At 39.3% G+C, this 13,906-nt stretch overlaps 2 protein-coding genes and 1 pseudogene across 2 annotated transcripts; 2 read left to right on the top strand and 1 right to left on the bottom strand.

The window, feature by feature from the left end:
• The first annotated feature begins 2,638 nt into the window (after positions 1-2,638).
• Positions 2,639-3,586, top strand: LOC103112309 (olfactory receptor 4F15-like). Its single transcript, XM_007521710.2, has one exon. The coding sequence runs from the start codon at positions 2,648-2,650 to the stop codon at positions 3,584-3,586; it is 939 nt and encodes a 312-aa protein (XP_007521772.1). The 5' UTR covers positions 2,639-2,647.
• A 2,934-nt stretch (positions 3,587-6,520) lies between these two features.
• On the bottom strand, positions 6,521-9,605 carry LOC103112308 (elongation factor 1-alpha 1-like; annotated as a pseudogene).
• Positions 9,606-11,733: 2,128 nt separating this feature from the next.
• LOC103112307 (olfactory receptor 4F6-like) lies at positions 11,734-12,681 on the top strand. Its single transcript, XM_007521709.2, has one exon. It carries the CDS (start codon positions 11,743-11,745, stop codon positions 12,679-12,681), a length of 939 nt encoding a protein of 312 aa, XP_007521771.1. The 5' UTR covers positions 11,734-11,742.
• Positions 12,682-13,906: the final 1,225 nt, after the last annotated feature.

A 13,906-nucleotide genomic window follows, 5' to 3' on the forward strand; every position in this document is an offset into this window, starting at 1 on the left:
TGAAGGGTTGTCATTCCACACGTGAAGTCTCTGGACACAGTCTGAGGTGAAGCATGTTGAGGTGGCAATCGTTGCGTTGGTTAGGTTGTGATTGGCAGATGCAATATTATTTGGTTTGGATTGGGAGATGCATACGGGAAAGTGGGCCCTATCCAAGGGTTCCAGGACTGGGGGAAGTAGGGGCTTTCTAGTGGAGATGTGAGGTTCCTGCTGTCTTAGGGTTCAAAAAGACAATCAATAGTTAATATTATTATCACATTATTTGTTAATTGGGTTAACTTTGAAAAGTCCCTTTGTTATGGTTTGCTGTACAGTACCCAGTATCTTGTATATAGCTGTGCTATTGGAAGCTTCTAATCTACTTGGTCTAGGCTTTTGAGAGAGTCCGCATATCAAATACGTAGCCTATATATTAAAAATATTCAGTTTGTCTTTTGAGAAACTTTGAGACATACAATTGATTTTCCCTTCTCATATTAATTAACTACTGATTTATATGTCTACATTTTTCTAGGAGTGTACATAAACACCATTCCCACCACCAAAGGACTGTGACCCATCCCTCCCGCCCACTCCAACCCCCCACTGGCCCAGGAAGCTGCATGTCTACCCTTCACCACTGGGTTTTTACTTTGGTGCCCTACTTACAATTTGATCAGGTCCTGCTTTTAGTTTCCCTTTCAGATCTTCTTACTCAACTTCTGTTGATGAGTGGGATCATCCCATACTCATCTTTATCTTTCTGACTTAGTTCACTTAACATAATTCCTTCTAGTTCTGTCCAAGATGGGTCAGAGAAGGTGGGTTCATTGTTTTTGATAGCTGCATAGTATTCCATTGTGTATATATACTACAGCTTTCTCAGCCACTCATCTGTTGTTGGGCACCTGGGTTGCTTCCCTTTTAGCTATTATGAATTGTGCTGCTATGAACATAGGAGTACACACCTCTTTTTGGTTGGGTGTTATGGAGTCCTTGGGGTATAACCCCAGGAGAGGAATTACTGGATCATATGGAAGGTCCATGTCTAGCCTTCTGAGAGTTTTCCAGTCTGCTCTCCACAGAGGCTGTACCAATTTACATTCCCACCAGCAATGTAAAAGGGTTCCTCTGTCCCCACATCCTCTCCAGCATTTGTTGCTGCTGTCCTTTTTGATGTATGCCATTCTTACAGGAGTGAGGTGGTATCTTATTGTTGTCTTAATTTGCATTTCTCTGACAATCAGTGACCTAGAGCAGTTTTTCATATGTTTGTTAGCCTTTTGGATCTCCTCTGAGGTGAATGTTTTGTTCATATTTTTAAAAATTTTTTAAAATTTATTTTAAAAAGGAGACATTAACAAAACCATAGGCTAAGAGGGGTACAACTCCACACAATTCCCAGTCAGATCTCTGTATCCCATCTCCTCCCCTGATAGCTTTCCTATTCTTTATCCCTCCTGGGAGTATGGACCCAAGGCCATTGTGGGATGCAGAAGGTGGAAGGTCTGGCTTCTGTAATTGCTTCCCTGCTGAACCTGGGCGTTGACTGGTAAGTCCATACTCCCAGCCTGCCTCTCTCTTTCCCTAATAGGGTGGGGCTTTGGGGAAGTGGAGCTCCAGGACACATTGGTGAGGTCATCTGTCCAGGGAAGTCTGGTTGGCATCATGCTAGCATCTGGAACCTGGTGACTGAAAAGAGTTAACATACAATATTTATTTTCCCTTTTGTTGCCCTTGTTGTTTAACATTGTTGTGGTTATTGATGTTGTGGTTGTTGGATAGGACAGAGAGAAATGGAGAGAGGAGGGGAAGACAGAGAGGGGGAGAGAAAGACAGACACCTGCAGACCTGCTTCACCGCTTGTGAAGCGACTCCCCTGCAGGTGGGGAGCCAGGGGCTTGAAGTGGGATCCTTATGCCCGTCCTTGCGCTTTGCACCACATGTGCTTAACCCACTGTGCCACCGCCTGACTCCTGAAATGTTTCTTCTTTTTAATATTCCTTTATCTAGTTAGCATGCTGGTTTTGTTTTGTGTCAGCTTGGCTTGTTGATCTACAGTCCCCAGTAGTCTCCTTTTCCTTTCTACATTTCCAACTAGAATGGGTTGAAAGAGAGCTTAATTTGCAACATTTAAACAGATATGACTAAGCAGTAGTTGTATTTATAGGTAATATTTGTTGTCATATCTCTGCTGGTCTGTGAGATATGGTGATTGAGATGATGATTGAGACTGTGCCTGCCACAGTCTCCTTGGGATACCTCTTTAGCATCTGTAAGTAGGGGCCAGGTTTGTGTTTAGCTCTGCAGTTGAGGATCTTAGCTTCTGTACTTCTACATACTATCAAAGTCAGAGACAAGGGGAACTGACATTGGTTGTCACCTGTTCTCCTGGGCTGTAACTCTTGCTTGTGAGTCCCAGTTTACCTTTATTCTCTTTCATTTTATGTCCCCCTTCCTTTCCTGCCTGTCCTGTGGGCTTCAATTTAAGTACTAGGTGAAAAGATATCAGAAAATGGAAAGCGGGTACAGAGCAGCCTGTAGTATATTATCTGCTGGTGTGGCTTTGCTTCTCTTACAGAGCTCTGAATGATATGGCTAGTAATTCCAATTTCTTATTTTTTCCTGTTCTTTCAGGCAAAATTGGAAACCAATATGAAGTGAGACCATGGGGGGAAGAAATCATTCGTGGATACCTGAGATTGTGTTTGTGGGACTCACCAGTTCTTTGGAGATGCAGCTTGTCCTTTTCCTAGTTTTCTCTGTGTTCTATGTAGCAGGCATTCTAGGTAACATTCTCATTGTGCTCACAGTGATCTCTGACTACCATTTACACTCCCCCATGTACTTCCTACTGGCCAACCTCTCCTTTATTGACATTTGGGTTTCCTCCATTGCAGCTCCCAAGATGATTTACGATCTTTTCAATGAGAGGAAAGCAATCTCCTTCCAAGGCTGCATTGCTCAGATGTTCTTCATTCATGTTATTGGAGGAACTGAGATGGTTCTGCTCATTGCCATGGCCCTTGACCGTTACGTTGCCATATGTAGGCCTCTCCACTACTTGGTCATCATGAACTTCAGAACTTGTATTTTGCTCTCGGTTGCTGCCTGGACCATTGGACTCATCCATTCATTGATCCAGCTTCTATTTGTTGTGGACTTACCATTCTGTGGCTCCAATGAGATAGACAGCTTTTATTGTGATCTTCCTCGATTTATTAGGCTTGCCTGCACAGATACTTACAGATTGGAGTTAATGATCACTGCCAATAGTGGCTTCATCTCCCTGGGAACTTTTCTCATCTTGATGATCTCCTATATCTTCATTTTGGTGACAGTTTGGCAACGTACTTCCAGTGGCTTGTCTAAGGCCCTGTCTACACTGTCAGCTCACATTACAGTAGTGGTCTTATTTTTTGGTCCGTGTATCTTTGTGTACTCATGGCCATTTCCCACAGTGCCAGTGGATAAATTCCTTGCCATCTTTGATGTGTTTGTCACTCCATTCCTGAACCCTGCAATTTACACTTTTAGGAATAAAGAAATGAAGGTGGCAATGAGTAGAATATTCAGTCAGTTATGGAGTTTCAGGAAACTCTTTTAAATGATTTTTACTATTTCTGACTTTCCAGTCCATGCTACTAACAACCAGTGAGACACAGTACTATGGATGCTTATTTGCTAGTTAATTACCAATGTGCAAACTTTTTCTTGTTCCCTGTCCATAACTAAGGAGGAGATGATACTTTAACTTTTTGTGTAATGTGATGGAATAAAAAGTATTAATATAAAACTACTTCTACATTTTCTTATCCTTCCTTGTTAATCATAATTATGGATAAGTTTCATGTCTCTGTTCTTACTCTGTGTCCTGAGAAGATCTTCACTTGTCAGACTTATACTTGAAGCTTGTGATGAAGAAACTAGAGAAAAGTGTTTTGAAAATATGACAAACATGTAATTATTAGAGATAGTTTTCTTTTTTTGAAGTTCAGTAGTGAGACTTATGGGAGCAGCTATAATATGTGAAGAAGATAGGTGAAAGAAAAAATAGGAATTTTCAAGAGATGCCTGCCTCTTACCTTTCAATATATTTTACAGTGAGGGAAAGGAAAAAGTTAAGGTTCCTTTTAATTATTTTTAGTTTTCATATCACAATATCAATCTGAAATGGGTTCATCGTGCTATGGTTCCTTTCCTTGTTTCTCTGATTTTATTTATTTATTTTTTTGTGCTGTGGTTTCTTAAGTATTTGAGCTAATGTATGTGGTAATTACACATTAAACACTATAATTACTCTATATAATTAGCTGTATAGAGTACATGTATAGAGAGAGTCTTGTTACTCTTTTGATCTAGAATCTTAGGTAATTTGAGTATTGGGATCTAAGTAGAGCCAAAGAAAATGGCTTATTTGATAATTTTGTTTTAGTTAGTGCCAGTGCTTGCCCTAGTTACATAAAAATCAACAATGATGCCTCGGAATTAGTATCTTTTCCTATTCAGTGGCATGTTTATAAGCAAAGATTTCAGCTTTTGTTTTAACTAATTTTAATCTCTTTATGACTAAATCACTAGATCTGTAAAATGGATGTGAATTGAATCATCGGAAATTTCTGATATTTAATTATATTTTACTTAAAAAATGACAGTTTCTTGTGGGAAAGGTGAAGCCATATACTTTTTTTTATAATTGTAACTGATTTTATACTTGTAAAGTACTTTAAATGGTCAGGGATAGATAGCATAATAGTTATGCAAAGAGTCCCTCATACCTGAGGCTACAAAGTCTCAGGTTCAATCCCCCACACCACCATGAGCCAGAAATGATCAGTGCTCTGGTAAAAAAAAAAAGTACTTTAAATAATTTTTGACCTAATTATAATATATTTGCCTGTCCAATGCAATGGAACAAAATAAAAATGTTGAAACCACTTCTCAATATTGATAAATTTCTCTATGATGTCTACATATTTTTTCTCATTAAAATTTGTTTTAATAAGTCTCAAAATTCTGTGACAGACTTTTGGTCAAGTTGTTTCCATTAAAAAATACTGATTTAAAAAACTAATATTGTGGTCCAGGAGGTGGTGTAGTGGCTAAAGCACTGGGCTCTCAAGCGTGAGGTCCCCAGTTCAGTCCCTGGCAGCACACATACCTAGTATTGTCTGGTTCTTTCTCTCTCTCCTCCTCTTTCTCATGAATGAATAAATAAACTCTTAAAAAATAAAGTCTTGTGGTCCGGGAGGTGGCGCAGTGGATAAGGCAGCAGACTCTCAAGCATGAGGTCCTGAGTTCAGTCCCCGGCAGCACATGTACCAGAGTGATGTCTGGCTCTTTCTCTCTCTTCCTAGGTTTCTCATTAATAAATAAATAAAATCTTTTAAAAAAATAGTCTTTTTAAAAAAAAACAAAAACAAAAACTAATATTGGGGGCTGGGCAGTAGCGCAGCAGTTTAAATGCACAAGGCAAGAAGCGCAAGGGCCAACTCAAAGATCCCGCTTCCAGCCCCCCAGCTCTCCACCTGCCGGGGGTCACATCGCAAATGGTGAAGCAGGTCTGCAGGTGTCTTATCTTTCTCTCCCCTCTCTCTCTTCCCCATCTCTCTCCACTTCTTTCTGTCCTATCCAACAACAATGACAGCAATAACAACAGCAATAGTAACAACAACAATGATAATCAACAAGGCCAACAAAAGGGAAAAGATATCCTCCAGGAGCAGTGGATTCATAGTGCAGGCACTGAGCCCCAGTGATAACGTTGGAGGCAAAAAGAAAAAAAAAAGCTAATATCATGTATGTACAAACTATTGTACTTACTGTTGAATGTAAAACATTAATTCCCCAATAAAAAAAATCAGAGTAAAACAAAAAACAAACAAACAAACAAAAAACCTAATATCTTCAGCTCACATGCAAAAAACTAAAATGGTCCACAAAACATTATTCTTTCCTTTTGAAGGTTTTACAACACACTGTCATTATTAAGCAGGCTTTTTTTTTTTCCACCAAAGTTTTCATTGGGGTTCAGTGCTTGCACAATGTCTCTACTACTCCTGATAGCCATTTCTCTCTGTTTTCATTTATTTGCTTATTCATTCATTCATTCATTCATTCATTCATTCATTCATTCATTCATTCGTTTGTTTATCAGAATACTGTTCATCTTTGGCTTACGGTGGTGTGGTGGATTGAAGCTGGGACCTTGGAGCCTCAAGCATGAGAGTCTGTTTGCATAACTGTTACTCCACCCTCTTCCTTTGTTTTGATAAAGACAGAGAACACACACACACACACACACACACACACACACACACACACACAAGAGACCAAGACCTGCTTCACCACTTGTGAAACTTTTCACGTTCACTCTGGTGAAGACCAGAGGCAGGAACCTGGGTCCTTGCACATGTATCAGCCCCTCATTAGTCTTTTGCTATTATTACACTTAGATGGTCTGGTGAGACAAACAGTTCTAGTTCTAAGACCATTCTTCAACTGCGATTAAGACTGGGATGGCAGGTAATGGAAACAATATTCATTTAACTTTCTGAGCCTTCTGGGCAGAAGCTCCAGCTGCCTTCTTATCCACTGCTTTGATGATTCCTACCATTGTCTGTCTTGTGTCCTGAGTAGCAAAATTACCCAGAGAAGGATAATCCAGAATCTCAGTATACATGGACTTGCCAGGAACCACATCAATAATGGCAACATCACCAGATTTCAATAACTTGGGATCATTTTCTAATTTCTATCCAGAATGGCAATCAATTTCCTTCTCTAGCTCAGCACACTTGCACACAATGTGAACTGTGTGACAATCAAGCATAGATACTTATACAACATTGATTTGGCTTGGGTGGTTCAGAATCATCACCCAAACTGTGAAGCCAGCTGCTTCCATTGGTGGGTCATATTTACCATCATAAACCATGATGAGAAAACTTTAACAGCTACACTGTTGACACTGAAGCCCACCTTGTCTCTAAGAAGTGATTTACTCAGGCTTTTGTGGTGCATTTCAACAGATTTCCTTTTTTTTTTTTTTTTCCTAGGAGGGCAAGTATAAGGGATTGTCACTTGGATAAGTTTGTGGCAGGGTCCAATCCAAAGTTTCAGGCAGTGGTCCCACTGGTACTGCCATATTTATGGGTATTTGATATCCCTCCAACCAAGGCATAGTATACTCTACTCCAGCATGTTGTCATCATTCCAACGAGAAAGTGGCATAAATTCTACATCTTCTTAATGTAGGTACTGATTTCTTTAGGGATTTCCTCATATTTCTTTTGGCTGCAGGGTGACTCAATGGAATACACTTTGTTAACACCAACAATTAGTTATTTCACACCCAGATTATACGCCAGAAGAACATGCTCATGGGTCTACCTATTTTTTTTTGCCTCTAGGGTTATTGCTGGAGCTTGGTGCCTGCACTACAAATCCACTGCTCCTGGAGGCCAAGCCCAGTTTTGTTGCCCTTGCTATAGTCATTATTGTTAATGTTGTTGTTGGATAGGACAGAGAGAAATGGAGAGAAGAGGGAAAGACAGAGGGGGAGAGAAATATAGATACCTGCAGACCTGCTTCACTGCCTGTGAAGCAACCCCCCTGCTGGTGGGGAGCCAGTGGCTCAACCAGGATCCTTATGCCAGTCCTGTACTTCATGTCACATGTGCTTAACCTGCTGCGCCAGCCCCAGGTCTACTCATGCTTAGAGACATCTGTTTCACATTCAACACCAGCAGCAATTACATCAGTATTGTCAGCCTGAGAAGTGTCTGCAATCATTTTTTAAAAAATTATCAAGCATCTTCTCTTTTTTTTCCTGCTATTCTCTTTTTTAATTTTTTTTAATTTATAAAAAGGAAACATTGACAAAACCATAGGAAAAGAGGGGTACAACTTTGCACAATTCCTACCACCAGACCTTCGTAGCCCATCCCCTCCCCTGATAACTTTCCTATTCTTTTTTTAAATTTTCTTTTTATTTATTTATTTTAAAAAATTTATTTATTTATTTAAAAAAAGAGACATTAACAAAACCATAGGACAAGAGGGATCCAACTCCACACAAGCCCCATCACCGGGTCTCCATATCCCATCCCCTCCCCTGATAGCTTTCCCATTCTCTATCTCTCTGGGAGCATGGACCCAGGGTCCTTGTGGGTTGCCGAAGGTGGAAGGTCTGGCTTCTGTAATTGCTTCTCTGCAGAACATGGGTGTTGACTGGTCAGTCCATACTCCCAGCCTGCCTCTCTCTTTCCCTAATAGGGTGGGTCTCTGGGGAGGTGGAGCTCCAGGACACATTGGTGGGGTCCTCTGTCCAGGGAAGTCTGGTCCGCATTATGCTGTCATCTGGAACCTGGTGACTGAAAAGAGAGTTAACATACAAAGCTAAACAAATTGTTGACCAATCATGGACCTAAAGGCTGTCATGTGTAGATGAAGTGTTGGAGGGTACACACTGCAGACTATTGTGTACTTCTGCTTTCAGGTATATATTTTGCCCTAGTTTATGGATACGTGTGAACATATCCTCTATCTCACGGGACCTTGCCTATATCTAGGTTTAGGAACTTTGTTAGGAAGTGAACTTCCTGGAATGGAATTAGAGAATACTATGAAAGGAAGGGTCTCATCTGAGTAATAAAGCTGAAGGGTTGTCATTCCACACCTGAAGTCTCTGGACACAGTCTGAAGTGAAGCATGCTGAGGTGGCACTTGTTGTGATGATTAGTATGATATCGTCGGATGCAATGTTATTTGGTATGAATTAAGAGAAGGCATTCAGGAAAGTGTACCCCACCCTAAGTTTCCAGGACTGGGGGAAATATAGGCTCTATAGTGGAAATGTGAGGTTCCTGCTATCTTAAGGTTCAGGAAGACAATAGATAGTTATTGCTATAATCACATTATTTGGCGACTGGGTTAACTTTGAAATATCCCTTTGTTAGGATTTTCTGTATCATACACAACATCACCATAATTTATGTCCTTTGACATTATTTGTATATAGCTGTGCCACCAGTTGCTTCTGTTCTCCCTGGTCTAGGCTTTTGAGAGAGTCAACATATCAAAGACTCACCCTATGTATTAAAAAGACTCAGTCTGTGCTTTAAAAAGTTTGAGACATACAATCAATTTTTCCCCTCTCATATTAATTAGAGATTTATATGACTACAAATTAATAGGAGTGTACATAAACACCATTCTCACCACCAAAAGACCGTGTCCCATCCCATCCCCCTACCCTCCCAAGCCCCCACCTCCCCCTGCCACCCCGGGAAGCCGAATATCCACCCTTACCCTCACCCCAGGGTTTTTACTTTGGTGCCCTACTAGCTTTCCTATTCTTTAACCCTCTGGGAGTATGGGCCCAAGATCATTGTGGGATGTAGTAGGTGGAAGGTCTGGTTTCTGTAATTGTTTCCCCGATGAACATGGGCGTTGACAGGTCGATCCATACTCCCAGCCTGTCTCTCTCTTTCCCTAGTGGGGAAGGGCTGTTCTATGCTCACCAGGCTGACAATGCTTAACAGGCTGACATCAGTTGTGTACTGGTTCTGTTCATGTCCCAGCAATCTTATCCTATATACAGTGAGTGATCTCACACTGTCCATCATTAATTACTTCTCATTACCAAGTAACAATTCTGATACCTATTCTTCTGGGAAATTACCATGACTCAAAGACTAAGTTCTCAGGAGATATCAAAGACAGACTGATTAATAAGGATTTCAGAAACAACAATGGGTCACCAATACCTAGTACTACTAATTAGCTATACTCTCACTGGGAATTAAATTATATATTTTGTATTAGAGGTGGTTATGTTGAAAACAGATGCCAGAATTATTGAGTTTCTCTAAATGCTGCTACATGTCTTAGAATATAAGAGGTAGGTCCTAAAATGCTCCTAATAATGGGTAATACTCCATCAATCTCTCTGTTCATATTGCTCTTCTACTCTGCTGCTTGGTATTACTTTTCCTCTAGTCTACTTTACTTCTGTCTCCAGTTATTCCAATATTTGTTTTCTTTTTGTTGTTGCTGTTATCTCCAAGTCTTAAGCACTCCAGGTTACTTTTTTTTCATATATATATATATATATATATATATATATATATATATATATATATATATATGGAGAGAGAGAGAGAGAGAGAGAGAGAGAAATAGTCACCTGAAGATGTGCTTCACCTCTTGTAAAGTGACCCTCCAGCAGGTGGGGAGCTGGTAGCTTGAGCCGGGATCCTTGTACTTCATATTATGTGCACTTGACCGCATGCGCCACTACCCAGCCTCCAACTTTTAAAATCTTTCACCACTTTCTTCATATCTTCTATGATACTTCAGATGTACCATTGTGGGGATGAAATATGTTAATATTTTCACTATTCCATTCAAATTCCCCTAATCAGGGAAATGCATCGCTACCTTTTTATTTATTTATTATATTTTAAAAATATTTATTTAATTTATTTATTCCCTTTTGTTGCCCTTGTTGTTTTATTGTTGTAGTTATTATTGTTGTCATTGTTGTTGGATAAGACAGAGAGAAATGGAGAGAGGAGGGGAAGACAGAGAGAGGGAAAGATAGACACCTGCAGACCTGCTTCACCACTTGTGAGGCGACTCCCCTGCAGGTGGGGAGCCAGGGCTCGAAACGGGATTCTTATGCTGGTCCTTGTGCTTTGTGCCACCTGCACATAACCCGCTGTGCTACAGCCTGATTCCCAATCTCTCCCTTTTTATACAGAATGATAGTGAAAGTCAATCCCAGCTCCTTAGCAATTTCATAAAGCATTTAATCATGTAAATAAATATCTGTATCAAGAGAAACAGGAAATAGGAAGACTGAATATTGGTAAAATATGTTTCTAATTTTTTTTTTCTAATTTTGAGGTTACTTTATTGAAGAAATATTTACTTGTAAGAATCTGCCTGTCATAGTTGGGCTTCATACCTCTACATAATAGGCAGTAACACAGCAAACCCTCCACCAACTTGTCATCTCCTTCCACCATAGAACACTGGCTTCCCACTGTCTTTCGACTGTCTTTTCCAGCTCTCTGCTATCACCTCCTCCCCCATGGAGGTCCATAATAGCTAATTAAAATTTCACTCTATATTTCCCCCACTCTTTTATGCTCTTAAAGTCTTATCTATGAATGATATACTTATTAATTTTCAGAGATAAATGGAGAGAGGAGGGGAAGACAGAGAAAGGGAGAGAATGATAAACACCTGCAGACGTGCTTCACTGCCTGTGAAGCTACTCCCGTGCAGGTGGGGAGCCCGGGCTCGAACTGGGATTCTTACGCCGATCCTTGCGCTTTGTGCCACATGCACTTAATCCACTGCGGTACCGCCTGACCCCCAAAATAAAAACTTTTAAACAGTTATGTTTCCTGTTTTAATGCTTCAGGCCATTACGCATTCTTGACCCCTTGGGAGTAGAAAATTTAAATTTAAATTTAAATCTAAATTTAAATCCCTAAACTCTACTTGATTTTTTTTCATTTTTGTCCCTTCAAAGATATGTTATATTATAAATATCAAAGCTAAACTATGCAGAATAATTAGAAACCAATTTTAATGGGACTCAGGAGGATTTCTAATTCATTGAAGTTTGGGTTAAAAAAATAAGCAATGGATAGTCTCCTTGATGCTTATTGTTTGTACTTATTGTTTGTTTTTCTCAATCTCCCTTTTTTCTTGCTTCAGATTACTTCTGCTTCTTTACTGATTGAGTCAATGGATGGAGAAAATGACTCTGTGGTATCTGAATTTATATTGATTGGATTTTCAACCTCATGGGAGATGCATCTTTTTCTCTTTTGGTTCTTCACTGTGTTCTACATGGGAATCATCCTAGGAAACCTTCTCATTCTGTTCACAGTAATTATTGACTCTCACTTACACTCCCCCATGTATTTCCTACTAGCCAACCTCTCTCTTTTTGATCTAGGACTTTCCTCCACCACAGTGCCCAAATTGATCTCTGATCTTTTCACTAACTGCAGCATCATTTCTTTTCCAAAATGTATGATACAGATATTTTTTATCCATGTTGTGGGTGGAGCTGAGATGGTGCTACTCATAGCCATGGCATATGACAGGTACACAGCCATCTGCAAGCCTCTCCACTATATGACCATCATGAGCCCCAGAATGTGTGTTTCCTTTGTAGTAGCTGCATGGATAGTGGGGATAATCCATGCTGTATCTCAGTTCTTTGTTGTCATAGACTTGCCTTTTTGTGGCCCCAATAAAGTAGATAGTTTTTATTGCGATTTTCCTCGAGTTATGAAACTTGCTTGTGTAGACACTTACAAACTAGAGTTTGTAATCATTGCTAACAGTGGGCTAATATCCATGGTAACTTTCTTCTCCTTAATTATATCCTACATCTTCATTCTGGTCACTGTCTGGAAACGTTCCTCGGGGGATTTATCCAAAGCGTTTGTCACATTGTCAGCTCACATCACTGTGGTCATTTTGGTTTTTATGCCTTGTATGTTTCTCTATATCTGGCCTTTCCCTACCACACCACTGGATAAGTATTTGTTCATTTTTGACTTTGCTATCACACCTCTCTTGAACCCTGCCATTTATACCTTAAGAAACAAAGATATGATAGTGGCCATGAGGAGACTGGGCAAAAGAATTGTGAGTTCTAGCAGTACTGCATAACAGAAGGATCAGATCCAGAGTACAAAGAGCTTCGGGCTCACCAAGAACTCTGAAGGCCACATTACTCTCCTTACTAGTATGGGAAGAACCTGTAGAGTCTGATGGCACAACTGTAGAGCTGTCAAGTCAGAGATGATTTTGTCTGGCCAACTACAAAGAATGAATTTACTTTATCTAGATCACTTTTACTTCGATGAGTGATGAGAATAGAAAACAACTGTTTTTCTGGGAGTAAATCTGGTCTTCAAATATCATTTTCCAGGACTTGCTAATTGTAATTACTCTCAATAATAAAAAGTATCAGGATACAGAGGCAGCTTCCTTGGTAGAGCACAGGTTTTGCCATGCGTACAGCCCAGATTGAAATCCCAGAAACTCGGGCAAAATGCTCTGACACCAGAGGAAGCTCCAGACTTTGATGTCTCTAGCTGTTTCTGTCTCTATCTCTCTAGCTGAATGAAAGTAATCAGCTCAGCCAGTGTGGTGAAACTGTACATGTACTAGTCCCAAGTTGCACCAAATAATATTTTAATAAATAAATATAACCAAATATAAATGTGTAATAAATAATTAAACATTTAAATTTCTTGAAATATTTGCAAACATATCTCATAGTAACTCAACAGATAAAATAGTAGGTATTATTAATCATAAATCAGCACAGTATATTGTATTTATATTTTAATGTTTAACCTATAAGAAGAATATCAAGTATGTATTAGTTTCATTGTTCCCTGGATTTGTATTTGACTTTATAATAGCTTTGTTATTTTAGGATGGCATTTTAGTTTTATATTTAGATTTTAGTTATTGTTGTAGATGAAAAAAATTCTTAAATACTATCAATAACTGTGATACTGATCAGAGCTCATAGCACACTTTCTGCTTAATATTTTTAAAAGTGAACATGTTCCAGTATTCATTCATCCAGTTTATTATTTAAAAATATGTGGAAAAATGAAAAGCATCCACATGTATAGGCTACTATATTTTACTGTAGACTGTAGGATATTACATAGATGTACAACATCCTCCTCTCTCTGAGAATTTTTCTTTTTTTATTAATTAATTTTTTATTTTTTAATATAATTTTTTATTTATAAAAAGGAAACATTGACTAAACCATAGATAAGACTGGTACAACTTCACACAATTATCACCACCAGAAGTCTGTATCCCTTCCCCTCCCCTGATAGCTTTCCTATTCTTTATCCTTCTGGGAGTA

Source organism: Erinaceus europaeus, chromosome 16 (genome assembly GCF_950295315.1).
Source record: "Erinaceus europaeus chromosome 16, mEriEur2.1, whole genome shotgun sequence".
Taxonomy (NCBI): domain Eukaryota; kingdom Metazoa; phylum Chordata; class Mammalia; order Eulipotyphla; family Erinaceidae; genus Erinaceus; species Erinaceus europaeus.

Coding starts and splice junctions, on each gene's coding strand:
- LOC103112309 (XM_007521710.2), top strand. CDS start 2,648: ATGGGGGGAAGAAATCATTCGTGGATACCTGAGATTGTGTTTGTGGGA.
- LOC103112307 (XM_007521709.2), top strand. CDS start 11,743: ATGGATGGAGAAAATGACTCTGTGGTATCTGAATTTATATTGATTGGA.